The 21,256-nt window shown below is 54.1% G+C and overlaps 1 protein-coding gene across 3 annotated transcripts in view; it reads right to left on the bottom strand.

Annotated features, from left to right (window-relative positions):
* The window catches only part of NECTIN1 (nectin cell adhesion molecule 1), a 68,179-nt gene extending 47,274 nt beyond the window's left edge, over positions 1-20,905 (bottom strand). The window contains exon 1 of one of the 3 annotated variants that reach the window (XM_032449056.1): positions 20,176-20,905. In XM_032449056.1, coding sequence (XP_032304947.1) covers positions 20,176-20,257 — 82 coding nt within the window. In that variant the 5' untranslated portion in view covers positions 20,258-20,905. The remainder of the gene's footprint in view (positions 1-20,175) is intronic. The other 2 variants (XM_032449057.1, XM_015884073.2) reach the window with 2 other exon arrangements.
* Between the last annotated feature and the right edge of the window lie 351 nt (positions 20,906-21,256).

The raw sequence follows: 21,256 nt of genomic DNA, 5'->3' as shown, positions 1-21,256 counted from the left end.
AAAATTGCCACAAAAAAGGGTAATATGATGGGGTGGGGGGGGGAACCAAACCTAGTGGAAAATTTCCCATCGCAGCATGTTGTTCTGATTGAAAATAACATTTGGTCCAAGCCAAAACTATCCATTGGAACGTGCTGATTTGGACAAAACTCATTTTACGAACTAGAAAAGGCCCTCAAGATAAGGCTGAAATGGTTTGTGCTAACCTTGGAACGGAATGTTTCCTTTTTCTCGTGGTGTTCTTTTTTTTGCCCGCTTTAAATCCAGTTCTCTTTCTATTATTTAAAGGCTCGGGTTTATTTGAGAACGACTTCCTCTGTATTCTCACTTCTTCCAAACGGAGCCGCAACCGAAACCAAATGCTTTTGGTTGGAAGGCAATGGGACGCTTTGGATAAAGCCAGACCAACGCTGTCTTTTCAAGTGTTATTTCTGTGTAAATTCTCAAAATGCCAATTTGTTTCCAAGCAGAAACACCCAGTCATCTCCATGGCCAACATCTCCAAGAGCTCAAAGTACAAGCTGCTCCTTCCTGCTGGTTCATCTCCCTGCCTTGGCCTGCTGTTTGTATCCCATCCCCATCCATCCCCTGGGTCAGGAGCTACTTGGGGCTGTGCAGTGCATCTCTGTGCTCCCCATCCTCTCCTTGGAGCTGACAGACGGATCTGCTCCCACCCTCCACCTGCCCACCATGCCCACCTCCTCCTCCGTCTGCTGTTTGTGTCTTCCCACTTGCTAACAGCTACCCTTCAGGCTGCTCAAGGGAACGCGTGTTCTTCTCAGATGGAAGCGAGGGGGGGGTGGAAAGAGCAATAACACAAAGCAGACTAACATGGTTTTTTAGCAGACATGACAATATGGGCACAGTTCCTGCAGAAGACTCTGTGTTTGGGTATATAAACACTCTAGGCACCTTAATGCCAGGAACTCTTTGTGCTGTCCAGGTGACCCAAACTGTACAGCCAAAAGAGAGGAAGAAGCAGGAGGACTGTGGTTGCCCAAGGATGCTGTGGATGCCCCATCCCTGCAGGCATTCAAGGCCAGGCTGGATGTGGCTCTGGGCAGCCTGGGCTGCTGGTTGGTGACCCTGCATATAGCAGGGGGTTGGAACTGGATGAGCACTGTGGACTTTTTTGACCCAGGCCATTCTATATGATTCTCTTGGTGCTTCACAACCTGCTGGTACAGCAACAGAGCTAAAAACTGCACAGCAGTTGGGGTGTCCCTTGTTTGCCACCCCTGCTCTACAGCAGCCGCTGTGGGAGCTAACAGCTGTGAAGAAACATCCTCACTTGTTGCTATTGCCAAGGTGATAGATATAACACAGCTGGATGCTCGAGTACCTAAGGAGACAGATGGAAGGATATAAATAGTGTACAGAGAGAGAGAGGACAAAAAGTACCATCCTCAGTTCCGTGTAAAGTGACCAGAATAGTAGTGGAGAGGCTTCCAGAAATAACCAGATGAGTACTGAATGAATGCAAATGGAATCTTTAAAAGAAGGGAGGGGGGAAAAAAGGAGCCAAGGGAAAAAGGGGATATCAATGAGGGCTGCTTAGTTAGTCTGAGCTGCATTTCTCCCATCAGTGCTGGTGTCATCTGGATGCCACGAATGGTTCTGGCTGTGAGATACAGGGATGCTTCAGTGGGGCAGGCAGGGAGAGAAAGATAAGTCTCCAGATAAGTGTCATTAACTCCTATTAGTGTGTGTCAGAGAGTTCAGAGGGTCACCCTTCAGATAAGGGTGGGAGCCCCATGGGCTATGTCTGGCAGCAGATTCCTGCCTGGCTTTGCTCTTTCAGTCCAAGACAGAATGAATAGATCCTTGGGGCTGAACCTCCAGCAGATCAACAGCACAGTGAGTATCCAACCCACAGGTAATGGGAACAGCTCAGAAGGATGGGAATGCTGTGCCCCAAAGGGAAAAGAAAGGGCTTCATTTAGGGGTGTGACAGCTCTCATCAGAAGGAAATGACACCCCTGAACTGGAGAATAGCTGCTGCTTTGCAGGGCTGAAGGCAACCTGAAAGGCCAGCCTGATCCCATCCCTGTGGCTGCTCCCAGTGCCAAGGGAAGGACTGAGACAGCAATAGAAGCCCGACAGGAAGTTTACAGTGATCTCAGAGCAGTGAGTGTGGCCTTTCCTGCATCCCATAGGGAATGAATAGCTCATGGGCCAGCCTGCATGGGGCCTGGAGGGCTGACATCTCACTGGCACAGCGTAAATCCAAACTAATTGCCCTGTTTGCTCTGGGAATAGTCCCGATGCACACAGCACAACTGAGAAATACTCCAACCCTCTCCCATTGCAAACGCTCTGCTCTTCCACATCCTTCTAGCTATAGGATCTGTATTGGCTTTTTTCTGTTTCCCCTCTTATCTCATATTCCTTTTCCTTCCATTGTCCTCGTTCTAGGAAACCAACAATAAAAGCAGGCAGGTTTGAGATTCTGCCTTCGCTCTGTTCCATGAAATCCTTGCATCCTTCAGACTTGCCTTGCAGCTAACGAGCACTCCGGACCAGACGATGAGGTAAGGGTCCCTTGGGCAGGAAAGCGAGCTATCTGCAGGCAGCTGTTGGGCTGCAGGGCGAAGCCATTTTAATTACCTGGCAGCAGAGCACCAGCAGAAGAATGGTCAATGTGTAAAGCAAGCCCTGCTGCTCCAGTGGGGCTGGGATGTCTGTAGAAGGCTGCCTGCTGATCTTGGGCTAGATTAAATTCTTCTGTGAGGGCTGATCACAGCTTTATGGCAGTGGGGTTGGGTTGGGGCAATGCCTGTGCCCCCAAAGCAGGGCAATTGCAGCACCCTATGCAAGACCTGCGGCATCAACAGGAGCTGACGCTGTTGCTTTTCTATTCTTAGCATTGCAGAGGGCAGACCCCACCTCCTCCAAGTCCTAGAGCTCCAGGAGCCAATGGGTTGTGTCTCTAAAAAGGGACACTACTGTGCCATGTGCTTTGCTTGGAGTTCAGCACAGTGCCTGGCCCCTACAACCCGGGACCTACTGGATCCCCAGCAGGTTGCTCACACCTCTAGGCTCCATCTGTCCTCATGCTGCCATGATGCCTCCTTCCCTGCTCACTCCCATGGGATCCAGGGGCCACAACATGCTCCCATTCTCCTCCATGCAAGGAGCCGCACCTCAACCCCATCAAGCTCTGACTTGCTGGAAGAGCTTGGGCTGGTTCTGGGCAGGACATGCTGGAACCTGCTTCCTCCTCCCGGCCCTTGGAGCAGTGACAGGGAGGCTGCTGAGCACGCTGGATGCAGCTGTGCACTACAGGATCCAACCCTCAGACTTTGGTGTGGAAAAGGTGCAGGTCCGTGAGTCACCTGGATTCAGTTTCTGCTCCCTTCCCTTGCTCTGGGGATGGACGTGGTCTCCAGGCTCCAATCCTGCCACTCCTGCTCCAGGAGCTCTTGGGGGGACAGATGGGAGCTCAGATCAGACCGCAGGGCAGATGTATGTGGCTGCAGCCATTGGATCCCCCATGGCCAAGTGAGGGGGACATCCTGGTGCCATCTGGTGTCCTTTGGTCTAAGGGCTGTATCAAGGACGTTAGGGTTAGTGCATGATGCACTACTACATCCCAGGGCTCATTATGAGTATTTCTGACTTGCACAGCTACAAATCCCCCTCCCTTAAATGCCATGTTTTTATATCCAATCCAGCCCAAGCATCCTAGCTGGGCTCACACATGGGCAGCTGCCCCCACCGCTTCCCCCAGAGGAGCTCAGGCGAGCACGACACAATGCATAATTAGGTTAATGAGCTAAGCACGGATTTTAATTGGGATTCCCTGATTTACTGGTCTGTCTCCTCCTTTTGTTTTACTGCTGGTGAAGGTTCCTAAAAGCTGCCCTTGCTAATGGCTCTGATATCAGAAAGGTCTTACGGATCTTTAATTGTATTTAATCATCAAGGTAATTAATGATCCTTGAGCAAAATGGAGATTGCATCTAGAGGAGTTCCAGTCTTGCCCTTCAGCTTCTGTTGTGTCTGGGTAGAGGCATCCTGCAGACATGTAGGAAGTGGGGGGGGGGGAGGAACAGGGAAAGACAAAGGGATGAGAGGAGAGGAGAGGCATGGGAAGGGTTGGGAAAAGGGCCTGAAGATGGAGAAGGAGCTGGATGGAGTTCACGTATTCCTTACATGAACACTGTGATTGATGTGATGGAGGGAACCCTCAGCCACAGGTGCAAGGATCCCCATCTCCTCCTCTCCTCTACCCTTCTACCATGAAATGCCCAGCTCTTCCATTGCAGGGGGGTGGTTGGTCACCCCACACCTCCAACCCCAGCCCTGTGCTCATGCTACAGCAGGTTGATTCCCGTAAGCCAGAGCCACCTGTTTCTGCCATTCCCCTTTTTCCATCTCTGTTTCCCTCTGGCACCGTTTCACTGCAGGAAGACATCTCCCAAGCTCAAAGCCCTATTAGGGAGCAGCAGCAAGCTGCAGCATGTCTCCAGTCCCAGCCACATCCAACGTCTTCATCTCTCCCTGTGTGCCCAGAGCCGGTCCAACCAGTACCAGCTGCCTGCTCTGACTCGTCCTAGAAATGCAGCTTCAGTCAAATGGCAGCAGGGAAGCAAGCAGGGCCATGGGGTGAGTCCTTGTGGCTTGGGACCATGCACACCATAGGGATGGGGCTGTGCTGGCTGGCTCCCAGCCCCCTAAGCTCAAGGAGGTGGTTTAATGTAGAAGAACCATTGCTCTTCCCTCCTGCAGCCCCAGCAGGGGCTAAGCATGATGACTTTGGAACTGGTAGGGTGATGCTCTGGGCTGCACAAAGGAAAAAATGCCCATTAACAAGGCATCCTCCCTGCTTCCTTTTCTAATGGGCTTTCTGCAGCAGTGCACAAGGAGCCCTGGCACAGTGCTGGAAGGAACCTGCTCTTATGGACCACCATAGTGCAGCTCCAGCTGGGAGCCAGGTGAGCCCAGGGAGCTGTGAGTGAGCAGGGGGGCTCTCAGTGGAGCAGCCCATAGTGATGGTGCAGGGCTGGGAGCTGAGCTCCTTTCCAGATATGGCTCTCCTTGGAAAACTGAGGCTCCCATACCATGAGAAAGAGCCTATGTTGAGCTGGTTGGGTTGGGAACCTGCCCCTTCCTGCTCCCCAATGAGCCTCCTTGCCAGGCAGGTTTTAGCTTGCTGGGGCTGTCAGCTTGGCGGCTCTCACTTCTAGTGGCTTTTTCCTTCTTTATTGCTTACATATCCACCCCAGGGCTTGAGAAAAGGCTGCCTCCTTTACAGCATTAGCAAACGTGGCAATTTTCCCCACTCAGAGTATTTCATCTATGGGCCCTTTTCTCCCACGCTCACTCCTCATCCCCATAGCACTGGATTACCCAAAAGCAAGCAAATAAGGATGCGAGGTGTGAAATACAGGGAGAGGCAGAGCAGGGAGCTGCAGACCGAGGGCTGCTGCAATGAACAAGGGATATTGAGCAAGCCAGCGTGGTGCACAGAGAACAGGAAGGGAGGAAGCTGCAGCTGGAGTGTGCCTGCTCATAGCAATGGGCTCCAGGAAGCGTTGAGAGAAAGAGAGGAAGGAGAGGGCTGACACACTGGGATGTGATGGGGTTTATAGTGTGCTCAGCTTTGCTCCACCAGAACATGCCTTCCCTGTAGGCAGAGCGGGGTCTGACACCCCACCATGCTGCTCCCAATCTTGGGAACTGGCCACGCTGATTGCAGCAGCAAAGATGTGGATCAGCCCTTCTCCTCCCTCCCAAGGCAGAAGATTGTGTCACTTATTCCCCTGTAAATAAAGCAGCCAAAAGAGAAGCCCAACCCAGAAATGAGAAACCTTCCTGGAGCTGCGGAGCAGTGCTGGGGCTCCATCATGTGAGCTTGGCTGTGTGACAGCTGGAGCACAGCACCCTAAACCTACAAACAGCAGCAGGTCCTCGTGTCCTGCCTTGCCCTTGTGCTTCCCAATCTGGGTTCGACCAGCAGCAGTGGGGCTCAGGATGCACTGGCTGCTTTGGATGAATCAAAATGCTCCTCCAAAGCATTAAAGTGCTCTGTTGGGTGGGAATTAAAGTGCAGTGTTGGGTGATGTGCTCAGCAACACCTGCTGCACCCAGTCCATCACATTTCAAACTGTCCTCTGCTTTCTGCAACCAGATATCAGCAATTTGAGGTGCTGGTAAACATCATTAACAGCGGGACCAGGAGAATCTGATGCAAACAGAGCTCATCTGCTTGCTGACTTCCACCTGTGTTACAGCACAGCTTTGTTCTGAGCAACAAACCCCTGCTGGTTGTGGGAGCTGAGGCTGGAGCATGCAGTCAGTGGGGCTGTGTTGCACTGAGCACAGCCCAGGGCTCTCTGTGCAGCTGCTCAGTGTAGCAGAAGTGCCTTCTCCCTCCTCTTCCCTACTGACCCTGCAGTGAAACGTCTGCACAGCATAAACACTGATTGTGAAGATGTCCGGCATCTAAAAGCACCACCAGAGCCCTTCCTCATCAAAGAGCCCGAATGCCTTTGTTTGCTGCTGCCTGCTGAGGAAGGATCAGCCCCAAGGACCCTTGCAGCGCACACAGAGCTTGTTTGAAAACTGATCTCAATCCGCTGCCTTCGTTTTGGTTTTCTATCATGTAGTAACAGAGCAAAAGATGTTGAGGGCTGCAGGGAAGTTAATGGGCACAGCCTACAAAACCTCGCCGAGATGCTGTGAAACCTTTGAACCACTGCTCAAATAGATTATTCAATAGAGTCCCAGGCCTCGATGCACTCAAGGTGATGAAGGAAATGAACCAAGAGTTTGGACGGTGCTGTGCATGGAGGATAAACAGCTTTCTCATTGATAATACCAGGGGCTGAAGCCAAGGGATTCATCAGCACATTTTGGCACCCCAGGGGACTGCAGGACTCTGTCCATCCTCTTGTTAAATCACGCGTTACCAGGAGTGGGTATGAAGGAATGTGAGGGTTGCAGCAGCTGGAAGCCCATCTTGCAGCCCATAAAGCTCCTGAGCATCCCTAGGAAATGATGCCGACCAATGGATGTGGCTGCAGGGAGGTGAGAGGGAGCAGTGCTAACCCAGCTGTGTGTTTGTTGCATGGGAGGAATCTGCTCTCCCCGTTTTGATGCTGCGAGGACCTGAGCTGCTTCCCATCCAGCCAGGACTGCAGAGGAGCAGGAAGGGGAGGAACCTGGAGATCCTACTGTGCTCCATCAGGTCTGCTCCTAGCACATCCCCTGCATGACCCTGTACCTCCCCACCCAGCTAGCAATGTCTTGTTGGCAAAAATAGAGGCAGAAAGACATGGGGTTTCTCACCCATAACATGTGGTTGGAGCAGGATGAAGAGCAATTTGATTGCAGAAGTCTTATCAATAACCAAACTACTGATCAAACCGTGCACAAGGGGACCATTACATCCACCTGCTGCAGCACTAAGCCAAAGCTTTCCCCCCTCGTTGCTTCAGCAAAACAGAGGCGAATCCCCTAAAGATGGCCACGACCCATTGTGCAATAGGCGACCTATATTCAGGCCACATACCGCAGGGAAGCAACAACAAAAGGCAGCAGCAGCTCTTCCCTGCCCCCTTCCCCTCTCCCTGCAGATGTCTGCTGGCTAATCCGCGGGGGCACCAGGACCAACCCTCCCCCCACCCCGGCTCGGTCAGCGGTGTCACAGCAGCCCCCGCAGCCCCACCCTCATCCCTACCCCCACCAGCTCATCACCTTCATCCCGACTCCCCACCCTCATCATCTTCATCCCCACCTCCCTCTGCATCCCCACCCTCATCATCCCTATCTCAACCCTATCTCCATCATCTCATCCCCCTCCGCGTCCCTACCCCCATCCTCATCATCTTTATCATCCCCACCCACCATCCCATCCCCCTCCTCACCCCTGCTCCCATCTTCATCATCATCATCCCTTCCCCCATCCCAGCCCCATTCTCATCCCCTCATATCTCCGTTCTCATCACTTCCATCCCCATCCCCCCTTCTCCTCCCCATCCTCTCCCCCTCCCCCCGCACCCCATAGCCGTGCAGGGGATGAGGCGGTGCAGGGGAGGAGGTTTGATCGCGGCTCACGCCGTGAGCAGGAACAAAGCACCGGGGCCAGGAATGCGGAGCAACCAACAGCATTTCTATGCTAATAAGCTCTCCGATCAGATCCCACCGCCTGTGGCAAATGGAAGTGAAAATCCAGGCTTGAAAGGACACAACTTTTATGGCCGATGGAGCGTCGCTGGGCTCCTTACACCGGTCTTGCTCCCTCGGTTTGATTTTTAATTGACTTCCACCGAGCCGGAGTGCTGCTCGTTCCAAATGGAAACAGCTGTTGGAACTGAAAATCAGCATCGTAAAGCGCGGACGTGTGCAGTTTTGTGCTGTTCGCTCCCGAGTTCTCCCCTCCCATCCCTCAGTGGCCCGACCCGAACAAAGGATGCTCCGGCACGGAATTAACCCCTCCTGCATCCCCACGTGCTGTGTAGGATGGGCTGCATCCTGCACCCAGCATCCCATATGGCACTGCAAGGTGCAGGATGGAAGAAATCCATCCCATGTGCCCTTCAGGGCATGGAAAGGACCTCATCTGCTTCTCCTTTGGTATCCCATGGCAGCTGACTGGCACCAGTGCTATATCAGTGGGGCAGAAGCAAAGGCCCCACCTTTGCACAACCATCCAACATCAGCTCAGCACGCAGTGCCCTGCTCCATCAGCAACAAGACCTGACAAGGCGCTGGCCCCTGGAGGTGGACGGCTGGACTCCCTGACCTCATCCAGTCACTGCTTTTTAGCAGGCGTGATGTTCTGATCAGCAGGAAACGGAGCTGACGTGCTGCTGCTTGGTCCCTCTTTGCAAACAAGCCATGCCCTCCTACACACCAAAAACACCAGCTGGCAAAGCTTTGGCCATCCCGCTGCTTGTTCTCAAGGGATAATGATCCAAAGGCCTCGTGTTGCAAAATAAACTGGAGATCCCCAAGGATTGCCAAATTCCCGCAGTCAACAAGGAAACGTTGTGCATGGGAGAAACGTTGGCTGCGCAATGCAGGGGGGCGAAGGGCTGGGAGCGAGCTCTGCTAATGCAGTGCTCACTTTGGATGAGCACAGAAGGTGCTCTCTCTTTTTGTGGACCGAAAGCAAAGCAGCCATCCAGCTGGCCCAGCCATAGAGCCCAAGTGTAGGTGCTGGTGTTGATGATGGCAGAATTAAAGCTCTCCATGGGGAGATGGCAGCAACAAAGGGCCTGGATGCCCTGTACCAGCAGAACCAGAGGGAGGACCTGCTAGCAAAACCAGCCCCTGCTGCATGAATGATATCCCTCCTTGGTGCCATAGAGCAGAACCCAACCGTGTGTGCAGACCTGCAATAAGACCCTGAGAAGGAGGAGTGAATGCGGATAGCACCTCTTGTATAAATACTGTTTCTCCTGCTGGGTGCCAGTCACTTCAGATGCTTGGGTGTTTTTTAAGGTGGTTTGCTGGGAAAAGAGGTGTTTAGAAAGCCTGTCACTAAGCAGCACGCTGCTATCTTAAAATAACCAATTAATTACAAACTGGCCCTGAGCTTGTTGGGTCCTAAAAAACAACAATAGTGGGTTTTTACGCTTTGCCAACCAACCGAAGGCCTCCGATTAAATATTAACTGCTTCATTCAGACCACAAGCAACATGCACAGCTATTTACTGCTCCAAAGGCAGCTGCAAACCAAACAAACCTATCCGGCGACGGGCGGTGTTGTCCACACCAGCAAGTTTCCCATGTGTGCCTGAGTCAGCATGAAGCCAGGAGGCATTTCAGCACACGTTTCATTGGGCTCAGCACTCGGGGCCCTGACTGTGGGTGCAGCTCTCCAGGAGCGCGTGGCTGAGCTGCAGACAGCCCCATCCGTGGGCTGCTGACGTCAATGGTCGCCTCTTTGGATCCCGCTGCATCAGTTTGGTGGCTCTCTGATTTATGTGCCTTTCGTCCCCTTCTCAAAGCCCAGTGTGGGACCAGCAGTGGCTTGAGAGTGACTTTAGGGATGCATAAGTCCATGTGGATGCCCTTGCTTAGCCCTGGGTGGTGGCAGTGTGGACAGACACATGAATGGGAACCAAAGCCAAACTAATGCTGCAGGCTAAGACAGCCCATTCCTTGCAACCCAACCCAATGCCCCAAGTCCCAAACTGCCCATTCCTTGCAAACCCAAGTCCATCTGCAGTGACCCAGCCAGGCTGCAGCACTCCTCTTTGTCCCATTAACAGCTAGGTAATGGTACCACCCCTCTCGTGCTCCGTGCCAACTTTGAAGGCTTTCCCCCAGGCTTCCCAGTGTCATTTGATGCCCTGGAGCAACAGGACAAACGGTGATTGTTCCCCATCTTATTTCTAATTATGATTGGGAATAAGAAAGCAGCTGTGCTCCTGGTTGGGCCCCCAGCCAACCCCATCCCTCCCCCCCCATTTCACAAACATACACTCAGGTTTCTGATGCGCCGAGATCAAATAACCCATCACTCAGGGTAAGATATTATCCCCCTATTACCAATTCAATGCAAACAGCTCTCATCTTCCTCAGATTAAAAGCCAATTAAAGAGCATTGCTTTTCAAGGGGAGAGGAAACTGAGAGGTGGGGGTGTGTGTTTTTGGTGTTTTTTTGTTGGTCTCTGGCAAGGAAGCAGCATCTCTACCGAAGGGCTCTTTTAAAGCCACATTGATCTTGCTTGGAATATTTTGGGCCTCTTGTCTGCACAGGAAAAGGGAAACACAGTAAGGCCAACAACAGCACCTCAACAACCCGTGGCCTAAAAATAAAGAGAAAAGGAAGAATTTGGACTTGCTGGAGGATCAATGGTGTTTGCTTGAGTCAGCAATCGGTGTTTTGGGTTTCAGAGCTGTCTCGGGGCAAGGCAGCCTTAATCTCAAGGTGAAGAGCAAGCTCATAAATCTGGGAGAAACTTCAAGCCCAGAATGTGCTGATTCCCCACTGTACGGAGGGCAGAGCCAGTGGGAAAAGGGCACTGATACTGCAAATAGAAATTGGGATGAGCGCTGGTAAGTCGTGAGGTGACATTCAGCCCTGGATCTGGGCTTTGAGAGGAGGGAAAAAGTGATTTGAGGCCAGCTCTGTGCTCACCAGGGCTGCAAGGCTGATTGTCTGCTTCCCACCGAGGCTGTCTGCAAGCAGCTCTGACCTCAGACACCTCCTCGTGCCCTGGGTGCAACACAGCCAGCAAAAGACAGAGAACCCACTTGCAGCCTGCAGGCACTTGAATGCCCCAGGCTTACGCTTGCAGCTCCTGTTTGCTGCTTATATGCACCAGCGCTGGGTTTGGAAGAAGGGCAGAGCACACCCATCCACTTCATTGGGGAGGTAGGTGACCTAACGAGCTCCTGTGCAAGCTGAATTATCTTCTGTTTCTGTAAGGATGCTAAAGTAGCACGAAAACATGTCTGTCAATCTGTCAGGCTGCATTTTCATCTGTCACACGTTAGCCCAGATCTTCCTGTCTACAAGCAGATAGTAATTTGTTGCTTCCTCTTCTGTTTGCTTTTTAAAAGCCGTTTCCACCTGGATTATACACAGACTCACATCCATACACAAACAGCAGCCAGCCCCTTTCTCTGGGCTCATCCTTTATCCTGGGCTTAGCGAGGCAGACCAGGAGCATCGTGCTTTGAGCATTGACCCTCCCCAAAGCCCAACCCTCAAAGGCAAAGCAGGGGGCTGGGCTGAGCCTCCCTGGCCGTGGGGAAGCTCATCCCAATCCATGCCAGCCTGCACTTGCCCACCTGCAGAATGTTCCCATGCAACCACAAGTTTTGCATGGGGAGAGGAGGGGCCCGAATGCAGCAAACCCCAAATCTTGCTCCCACCGTCCGGGCTGAGCGTGAGCACCGACACGTCAGAATCAACCCCATATCCCATGGGTTCAGCTTCGGTGACCTCTGAGATTGCGTGGCCATTCCCATCCCTCTTCCCTTTCATTTCTGCCCAGGAAAAGGAAGACTTCTCCCTGCTTGTGTGCTTTCTTTCCCAGCGTTCCCCCAGCTGCAGCTCGTCTCAAGCCACCCCGTTGCCATGACAGTGGGCCGAAAATGAACAGATGGTGCTGGGTGGCCGAAGCCCCATGGAGGGGGAGCAGCACGGCGTGGGGAGTGAGCACCCAGGGGACAGGGATGTCATCCTTTGGCCACGGCACGATGTCTGCACAGCATCACCCCATTGTGGCCCTGCAGGATGGGGAGGGCACAGATGTAGGGTGGCACCCACTGAGTGTTCATGGCTTGGATTTCCCCAGCTTCAGGTGCTTACAAACCCATAGAGCATCACCAAACATCACCCCACGTTTCAAGGCGTTGCAAAGCATCCTCTCCATATGGATTCATCCTGAGCAGGCGGGGTGGTGAAGAGCAAACTCAGCGCTAATCTCTCCATGGATTAATTGTCCACATGGGGCTTTGGAACAGACAAACAGACCATGACAGAGGTCCCCTCTACTCCTGAGACAGGATCCATCTTTTGCTTGGGGGATGCTCAGAGCTGAGCCCACTCCCCCTGCTCTCTGTTCCTATGGCCTTGGCTCAGGCTGACAAGGATCCTGGCCTCAGGGGGGGGCCCAGCCCGGCTCAACCGGCTCCCAGCCCACACCCGTGAGAAGAGCCGGGCCCCTCCTGCCTCCCAGGTGTGGCCCTGCCTGCGGGCAACCGCTGCTGCCAGCCGGGATGCGGCTGTGGCTGGGAGCAGGAGGAGGGGGTGGGGGGGGAGAGCAGGGGGTGGATCTGCAGCTCGGTTTGCTGGATGCCCGCAGCATCCCTCATTATTGTATTTTGTTTGGTTTGGTTTTGTTTTCAGTTCATTTTGGGTCCAGACCCCTTGGGAGGCTGCAGCTCAGTGATGCTCCAGGTGATGCTTTCCCCCAGCTGAGAAGCGACCAGCAGCTCCCAAGCCCAACTCTTTGTGCTCCTCCACCACCAACCCTTAAGAACAGCCTCCCACAGCCAGAACCCCCCTGTCAGAGGGAAGCACACAGCCCCCAGCAGCCCTGGAGCTACTCCAACCCTTTCTTCCCCAGCCCGGCAAGCCCTAACCCACAGCTCTGCAGAACAGGTTGGGTGCAGCTCTGCTGTGCCAGCTTCCCACGCACAGCCCTGCCCGCCCGCACCCCCCACCCCAATGGCCCTTCTCTTTTTTTTTCCCTATTTTATTTCCCGGATCAAAGCTGCCTCCCCTCCCTGCATTACAAACATTATTCAGCCCGAGATAAGATACTCTCCAGCAGCTCTTTATTAATCCCATTGGAGGCAGAACGGAGGCAGCGAGATAGGAACTCAGCGTAGCCAGGACAGTGACAAATGTGCCACAAAACACCTTTGCAAAAGAGAAGTTCCATTGTTTTGTGTGGGTTTGGGTTTTTATTTTAAAGCCAGAAAGTCTCGTGGGAACTGTGGGTAATAATTAACAATTATTGAACTTTACACCCACCATCTCTCTCTCCATCCTGGCTGGCTGCTATAATAACACCCAGTGCCGTGCTAGGGCAGGGGGGGGCTGCACCAAGAGCCACCCACCCTTCCTTTTTACAGCATGGATTCCCAGCAAACACCCTTCACCTGCCTTCACCCCCCTCGCCAGATAATGACTGCAAACCAGAAGTGACCCAGATACCAAATGAGCAGAAACCAGGCAGGGAAGCCAACAGACCAAGGTACATACAGATGGGTGGCAATGTGAGCAGAGCAGAGAGGAAAGGCACGTGGAGGTGAAGGGAGCTGGCCAAGGGTATTCCAGGGAGTGTGTGGCAAAGCCAAGAAGTGCTGGCAGCCCTTCGGAGTGCAGCCTGCCTTTGCCATCACCTCCAGGCCAAGCTTTCCCTTGAAGTAAAAGCTGATTCACGCCAGTGGAAGTGCAGCGTTGTGGCTCCACATCCTCCTGTTTCCCCATGTGAGAGGTGCTCTGCAGGCACCGGGACACCGAGAGCACAGAACAGACAGAGAGCTAAAAAGGATGCTTTTAGCTTTATGTTTCAGAAGCGAATATAGAACCAGTGAAAGGCCTCAGATCAATAGTAGCCAAGCTGCGAATCGGAGTCCACCCCCTCAGCCACAGAGAGGGTAGAGCTGAGACAGCATCTGCACAGGCAGCATCTGCACAGAGTGTGCCTAGAGTTGACCTTGAGGAGCTACAAGAGGGGAACTCCTTCCTCCTTCCTTCCCTCTCTCCATCCTCACCCTTCCCAGCTGAGTTATATCACTAGGAGATGAAGCTGAGTCCTGACAAACTCACTCCACACCGCAGGTTTGCAGCACATCCCATCGCACAGGTTATGAAGCAAAACTTGCTGCTACAGCTCATCTCCTAGGCTGGTTCCCAAGATACTCAGCTACACACAGGTCCTCCTCCTGTCCTGCTGCATCCCAAGGGCAGAAGCCCCCAACTCTCAGCCCCATCCCACACCCTGCTGCATCTCCTGCCCTGTAAGCTCAAGCCAATTCACAGAGCCAGGCTGATGCACAGTGGTGATGGACCTGTGATTTGTTGATCATTACAACAAAGCACTAATGCAGGGCTGAACTACCCAAGGAGGCAGGGATCTGACCTACTCGCCTCTCTAGAGGCTGGCCATAAACAAAACTTAAATAATTAGAGTGCTTGGGCGGAGATGCAGCCTTTAAGTATTCTTAGGCTCAGGCAAATAAAGGAAATAAATTCTTGGAAGGTGCCAGGAAGGATGGGGCAGAGGGAGGCTCATTTTCCACATCACTTGAGAGCAGCCGTTATAAATCTCACTGAGAGATGCACCTCCCCAGGCTAGCGATATATTTAAACTCCAGCAGAAAGGGAAGAGAGAGGGGAAAAAAAAGCCCAACATAACCCCACATTTTTAGTATTTACACCACAGGCAAAAAGAGTATTTAAAAAGCAGGATACGGTTCTGAAAGTCTGTTCCTGCCACGCGAAGAGAGAAGGAATATTCTTTCTATAGAGTGATAACTGGAAATATCAGCCCTGGAGGATTCATTCTTAACCAGCATCATTCTCTTGTAGGCCAGCTCCCAGAAGGACTCGGGGTGGAGAAGGATGAAGGCAAAGGATGGGGTGCAGCGCTCAGCCTGCCAGCACCCAGTCAGCATAGCCAAGAGGGGTCTGGGGTCCCATGGAAACAAGCAGCTGATGTGAATTATAAGATGGCAGGGATGCTGCTATGCGACATATCCCTGATCCCTAATGACCATACATGGGCACAGCCTCAGCTCTCCCCTGCTTGCTGAAGATGCCCCATTCTGCAGCTCGGTGCTGATAAAGGGAAGAACATGAGCAGCCCCAGCAATGAGCAGCTCCTGCTGCTGTCCCTGCTGTACAAAGCCAAACTCTGGCTGCTGCCTTCTGTTCCAGCCCTTAAAACAACACTGCTTCTCAAATGACACACGCCTTGGCTAACTGGGTAGGGTGACATAGGCAACGCAAGGGCATCCTGTGAGCTCCGACCTCCTTGGAGCAGCAGAGATCTTTTTCCTCTGTGCATTTATACAGCCCCTAAACTGCCTTTGATTACTCATCCTTAACACTTCCTCCAGGGCAGGAAGGCCCTCAAACACAGGTGCTCAGCTGGGGATATGTCTCTTAGGGTCAGCAAACCCATCTCACCCAGCACACCTCGTGGTCCAGAGGGGCACTATATGCTGTGGCCACATCCCCTCTGCTGCCAGGCCCAGGAACAAGGCTGGTTTTGCTCTCAGGTGGCCATGGGGTGTTGGGTGCCAGCCTCACACAGATGCTCCTTTGTGCCCTGTGCTGTGCTCGCCTGTCCCCAGAGCATCCAGCTGCATGGCCCTGCTGTCATGCCTGGCCCTGCCTCCGGATGCCCCACAGCAGCACAGGGGGAGGAATGGATCTTCCATGGGAAAGGAAAAACAGAGCAGGGATCTGTCTGACAATGGGGTTTTCCCAGGTAGAGAGAATGCTGAGAAGGGAGATGGAGGCAGAGCTTGTGACTAACCAGGCTTGGGAGCACCTTCTGTCTCACAGCCAGGTGGCCCATCTGGTACCTGCCGCTGCTTGGAGGCAGGGATGTGATTTGTGGGTCCTGTAATGTTCCTGCATGGCTGGGAGCAGACGGAGTCACTTTGCTGTCTCCTGCAGTCAGAAAGGTAAATGGGAACCCTCAGTGCTACACGGTGTCTTTCTTTATCACTTTTGTAAGCGCATGACGGCTCCAAAGGTGGGAATGCAGACTTTAACCCAGAGAGCACAAAGGGTCAGAACTCTCCGTTTGAGCAGCTTGGACAGGAGTTTCTACCCTGCAATGAGCAAAACAGGCTGCAAAGGTGCGTCTGTGTGCAGCACATTCCTCACCTGGGCTGAACCTTCCCTGGGAGAAGCAGTGAAAACCGAAAGGCCAAGAGGATATCTGCACTGCAACAGCAACCAGGAGGAAAACAAAGGGAGGGAGCAGGAGAGGGTTTGTGCTTTAGTTAAATATCATTCACCTGGGCTTGGGAGCCTGAATTCACTGTGCTGGGATGGCTGAGTTCTGGTAATTAATACTGGAGGTGTCTCAAGTGCAAACTGGGTCCCAGCTCCAGCAGCAGCAGCTCACCCTGCATGGCAGCTGCCCTGATTTCATCTGATGGAATTAAGAACACAACATCTCTATGGGGTGCTCAGATTGGAGTACCTTTGTCCCCCTCTCATTGATTTCTGCACTTTGCACCATGCTATCTAGCCTGGGAAAAAGCCTGAGCAAGAGCCACCGCAACCTTAAGCAACGATGTTGCAAGACTCAGACCTTTTCTCAGAGCTCCTGAGGACCTTCGCTATCCACGTAAGGGCTCAGCAGCTCATCCTTGCATTGCTCACAGCTTCTGCTCTTCCCCAAAGGCTGATGCTGTCCCCATCTTTGCTGTGGTGCTGCTGGTGGGAACAGGCTGTCCTCAGCCATAGCATCCAGAGCAGAGGGCACGGGGGAAAGCAGCTCACATCAACCGGCTCTTCTGGTTCCCTCTGTGATTCAGCCCAGCTGTGCACAGTGCCCAAAGGATCCTGCAGGAGCCTCCCTGCAAACTCAGCTGCAGCTCAGAGATGCCTTGGGCTCTGCCACCATTGGAGGCTCGTCAGCCACCAGCTCGTTGCTAATGCTCCTCCACCACGTCCCTTTGCAAACAGGGCTGTGTGTGCTCGGAGCTGGGAGCTCCGCAAGGAGCATCACCACAGCTTTGAGCTCAGCGTGCTCCTGTCACCTCGCCCATGCTGACACAGCCACGAGCTCACACTTCAGGCCAGGTTAGAACCCGACAGGTTGGTTCTGTGGCAGTGAGTGAAGTTTAATGAGAAAACAGCAGCAAAGGACACATTTTGCTTCCTGAAATAGCCTGACGTCGCTGGTTCTGAGCTTCAGGTAGGGCAAAGAAAATGTACCAACCAACAACTCAAAGACCGAGCAAAACACGGGCAACTTTTTGCCTTCTGGAAGCTGCTCTGGGATGTGAAAGCAGCTTTGCAGGGCACAAGCTGAACCAGATCCTGCAGTGACATGCAGTGATGCTCCCCACAAAGCAGCCCTCCCTGCTGCTGCAGCCAACACTGCTTACAAGCACCTCTCCCTGCTGAGGATCCCAAAGCACTTTGCAATGAAAGTCGAGAAGCCCAAGAGGTGGCTTGGGGACAGCAGACAGCAATTTATCCCTGTGCAGAGGGAATCAGCTGGGGAAAGGGGTTTCTGCCTTGCCAGCAGCCCCCATTCATGCTCACAGCCTTCAGTTGGCACCCAATTGGCAGCGGGTTTGCATGGAACCCTGCACTCAATCCGTTCCAGCTGATTGAGTTGATGGCGTTAAAGACACAGTAAGGGCCTCGTTACGGGTTTTACAGCGGAGAACTTTTATTTCCTTATCAGAAGGAAAGCTAACATTGTCGGAAGGTGGAGGTAGTGTACGTGGATGGGAACCGAATGAAATGGCACTGATTAGATGGGCCACTGAGGGTTTGCCAGGAAGCAGGCAGTGCCTCCTGCCTTCCTCCTATCAGCTGCTATGTACCAAAAAGAAAGAAAATAAAGAATCCACAGCTTCTAATTCACTTATAACAGAGAATCCTCAGTTCCCCCCTCAGGCATCTGCACACGAAGCATGGTATATTACATATATATACATATACCTTCCAGCTTCTGCTATATACACCCTCAGCTTCTTTGGGAACGACCTGCCTCAGCACAGCACTCACACCCTTGTGAGCCCGTGGTGCAGCTCTAGGTGCACCCATGGCACAAATAAGCCCACGGATGAATGGAACAGATGAATGAATTCAATACGTAACAGAGTAGCAGCCATTCCTGCAGAGGTGCTGCATCCACTGTGACAGCAGCTCAGCCCAAAGCCTCACCCATGCAGGCTGTGGGGCACTCAGTGGTCATTGGTGGGGTCAGGAAGGATGATCCTGCAGTGTTGCCTGTCCCCTATGCATGGCAAGGCGCTGCTGGATGCACTGCTGCCTTAACCCAGTGGGACAGTGCAAGACAAACTATGGGGCTACTGCAGAGCAGCAGGAGAGGAGACTGACCACTAACAGAATGGAGTAGAATTGGCAGGGAAAAGGAGTCTCCTGGGACAGGACAAGGTGAAATGCCCTCCATCACTGCCTGTGTATTCTCAGAGGGGCTGGAGGAGGATGAAACCCTTCTGTGTTATCCTGAGCAACAGCGCTGCACCCCCAGAGCATCACACAGGGCTGCAGGGAGGCTCCTACCCAGGAGAAGAGCTGTATGGGAAGCTGGAAGCCTCATTGCCACGAGCAGAGCCGAGCCTGGGAGCACAGGGAGCCCCAGGCTGTCCCTTCCACCGCCTCTTTTTGCAACGCGCAGCCGATCCCTTTGTCCTGGGAATAGGGAGGCAGACCCAGACCTGGATTCCCTTCACTGTTAACCTTTCCTCTCTCACAAACTCTTCCTGGTTTCTTGACCAGCCCCCACCTCACCTCTATTTCCCCCCACACACACTTTGCTTTGCTTGCACTGTGCAGCCTCCATGCACTGCCCATTTCCCACGTGCTGTGTGATTCAATCTCCGGCTTTGCAAGCACCAACGGACCCCGGGCCATGCCGTTCGCTCCCGGCCAGCCCTTTATCTCAGCCCTCTCAACCCACAGCGCAGCCATTCCAGCTGCTCATCCAACAAGCTGCCCCAGCCCGAATTGAGGAGGTAGGGGCTCCAATTCCACCCTGCCCTCACTCGTGTCCTGCCGTCCGGCTCATGCAGGCACTCAATGTCCCTTATCACCACCCATGGGTGGCACATGTGGCCGCCGCTACCATTCCCGACCCGGTCACCTCCAGCCCTGCCCCGTAAAGGCAAGCAAAGCTTTAGTTTTCCTTTCTTAGTTCATTCACCAGCGCTGTTTAATCCAGTCTGCTGGTCACCCTTCCGTATGAACGCCTCGGACAGCCCTCCCGACTGGAGTTAACCCCTTCGGCGCCGGAGAGGAAGAAGAGCACCCTCTCCCCATCCCCCCCCAGGGCACTTCACGAAGTGGGTCACCCATCCGATGCCAACATCTGTGCCATAGCTCGGGGCAGCGCCGAGCCCCGATGGGGACACACAGCCGGGAGGGCTCCAGCGAACCGGGGAGCTGCAGATCCCCATCTTTGCCCATCTGCTCCTTTTCGAGGAAGCAGAATCAAGTACAAAAGCAACGAAAGGAAGGTTTGAAACGCGGCAGCAGTCCAACACCCCCCCCCCCCCCCCTTTGCAAAGAGCCCGTGGGAAGTGTGTGTGTGTTGAGTAGGGGGGGGGGGAGATTTCTTCAGGGCCAGCTGAAACCTCCTTCTCTCCTTCCGAAACATCTGTGTTCACCGGGTCCCTTCCCGGGAAGGCTGCCTGCTGTGCCTCGCTAGACGCTGCTCGATCCAAAGAGCAAACAAACCGCCTTAGCTCCCAACACTCCGGAGCCCACTGCCTGCAGCTGCTTCCAAAACAAACGATCATCTTGTTCCTCTCCGGGATGAAACCGGTCCCCGGCTTTCTCCCACCCTCAGGCAGATGCTTCCACACCTGCTCCAGAGGCGCACCCCAAAAAGCCGACTCCAAAAAGCAGACCCCATCCTCTCCCCCCCCCCCCCCCCGGCCCTCGGGGGCCGCCCCGAGCCCCGCAATCCCGGCGTGGTGGGGGGGAGGAAGAGGAGGGGAGAGGGGAGAGGGGAGGACCGGCCGGCAGCGACTCACCTGGAAAGAGCGCGGCCGCCAGGATGCAAACTCCGATAGTCCACCAAGATGCACGGCAACTTGTCTGCAGCTGTGAAGCCATGAGAGTTCCTTCGAAGAAATAGGCGAGGGACGGTGTGGCAGCGTGGCTGAGCCCCCCACCCTCCCCGCCCCTGGTGATGCCGCTCAGGTTTGCTTAAAAACCTTAAAAATAAAGGCGCAGGAGGATAAAAAGGCGGTGCGGCCAGAGGCTGGAGGAAGGGCGGCCGGAGGAGAGCTTCGCACATCCGCGGGGTCCCCGGGGGTCGGTGGGGCCCCTTTGGGCTGCTGGGCAGCGCGATGCCTTCCTCCGGTTGAGAGAAAGGGGCAAAAAATAATAAGGAAAAAGCAAAGTGCTGGGGGTGGGGAGGGGGCAAAACAAATAAAGAGAGCCCTCCTCGGGTTGCTGCTGTTGCTGCTGCTGCCGCCGAGCGCAGCGCGGCGGTGCCGTGGTTCCAGCGGTGGGGCTCGGCAGCCCCCGCCCGCCGCCCGCCCTCCGCTTCCCGGGGCTCCGGGTAGAGCGGCGGCGGAGGAGCTCAAGCGGCGGATGAGAAAGAGAAGGGCCGATCGAGGAGCTCCATGGCCGGGCGGGGGTCGCGGGGCCGGCCGCGGGGCGGGGGGCTGCCCGGGTTGCAGGGCACCGCCGCCCGATCGCACACACACACACACACACACGCACACACTCCTCCCGGGCGGGGCGGTGGCGGCGGCGTTCTCCCCCTCCCCGTGATGTCAGTGCTCGGAGGAGGCAGGGCGCTGCGTTAACTCTTTGCCTGCTCCTCGTTTAGTGCCTGAGCCCCGCCGGGTCTGTCCGCTGGAGCCCCGTGTTGTCAGCAGGGCACCCAGCATCTTCCCCCTCCTCGCTTCGCCTTCCCTCCCTCTTTTGTTCTGAGGAGCCCCGGGGAAGGGGATGGTTTCGCCCCGAGGTCTTCAAGCAGCCGGGAGTTGAGGCTGTATGAATTTCAGCCGCCTGTTTAGCCATTCTTACACCTTACACATCGATCGCGTGGGATCTCAGCTTGCACTCATTGATACATTTCCTTTGCGTGCGGATCCGAAGTGA

The sequence above is a fragment of the Coturnix japonica genome, chromosome 24 (genome assembly GCF_001577835.2).
Source record: "Coturnix japonica isolate 7356 chromosome 24, Coturnix japonica 2.1, whole genome shotgun sequence".
NCBI classification, from domain to species: Eukaryota; Metazoa; Chordata; class Aves; order Galliformes; family Phasianidae; genus Coturnix; species Coturnix japonica.
The sequence above is the reverse complement of the archived record's forward strand: the minus strand, read 5'-3'. Positions and strand labels throughout refer to the sequence as shown.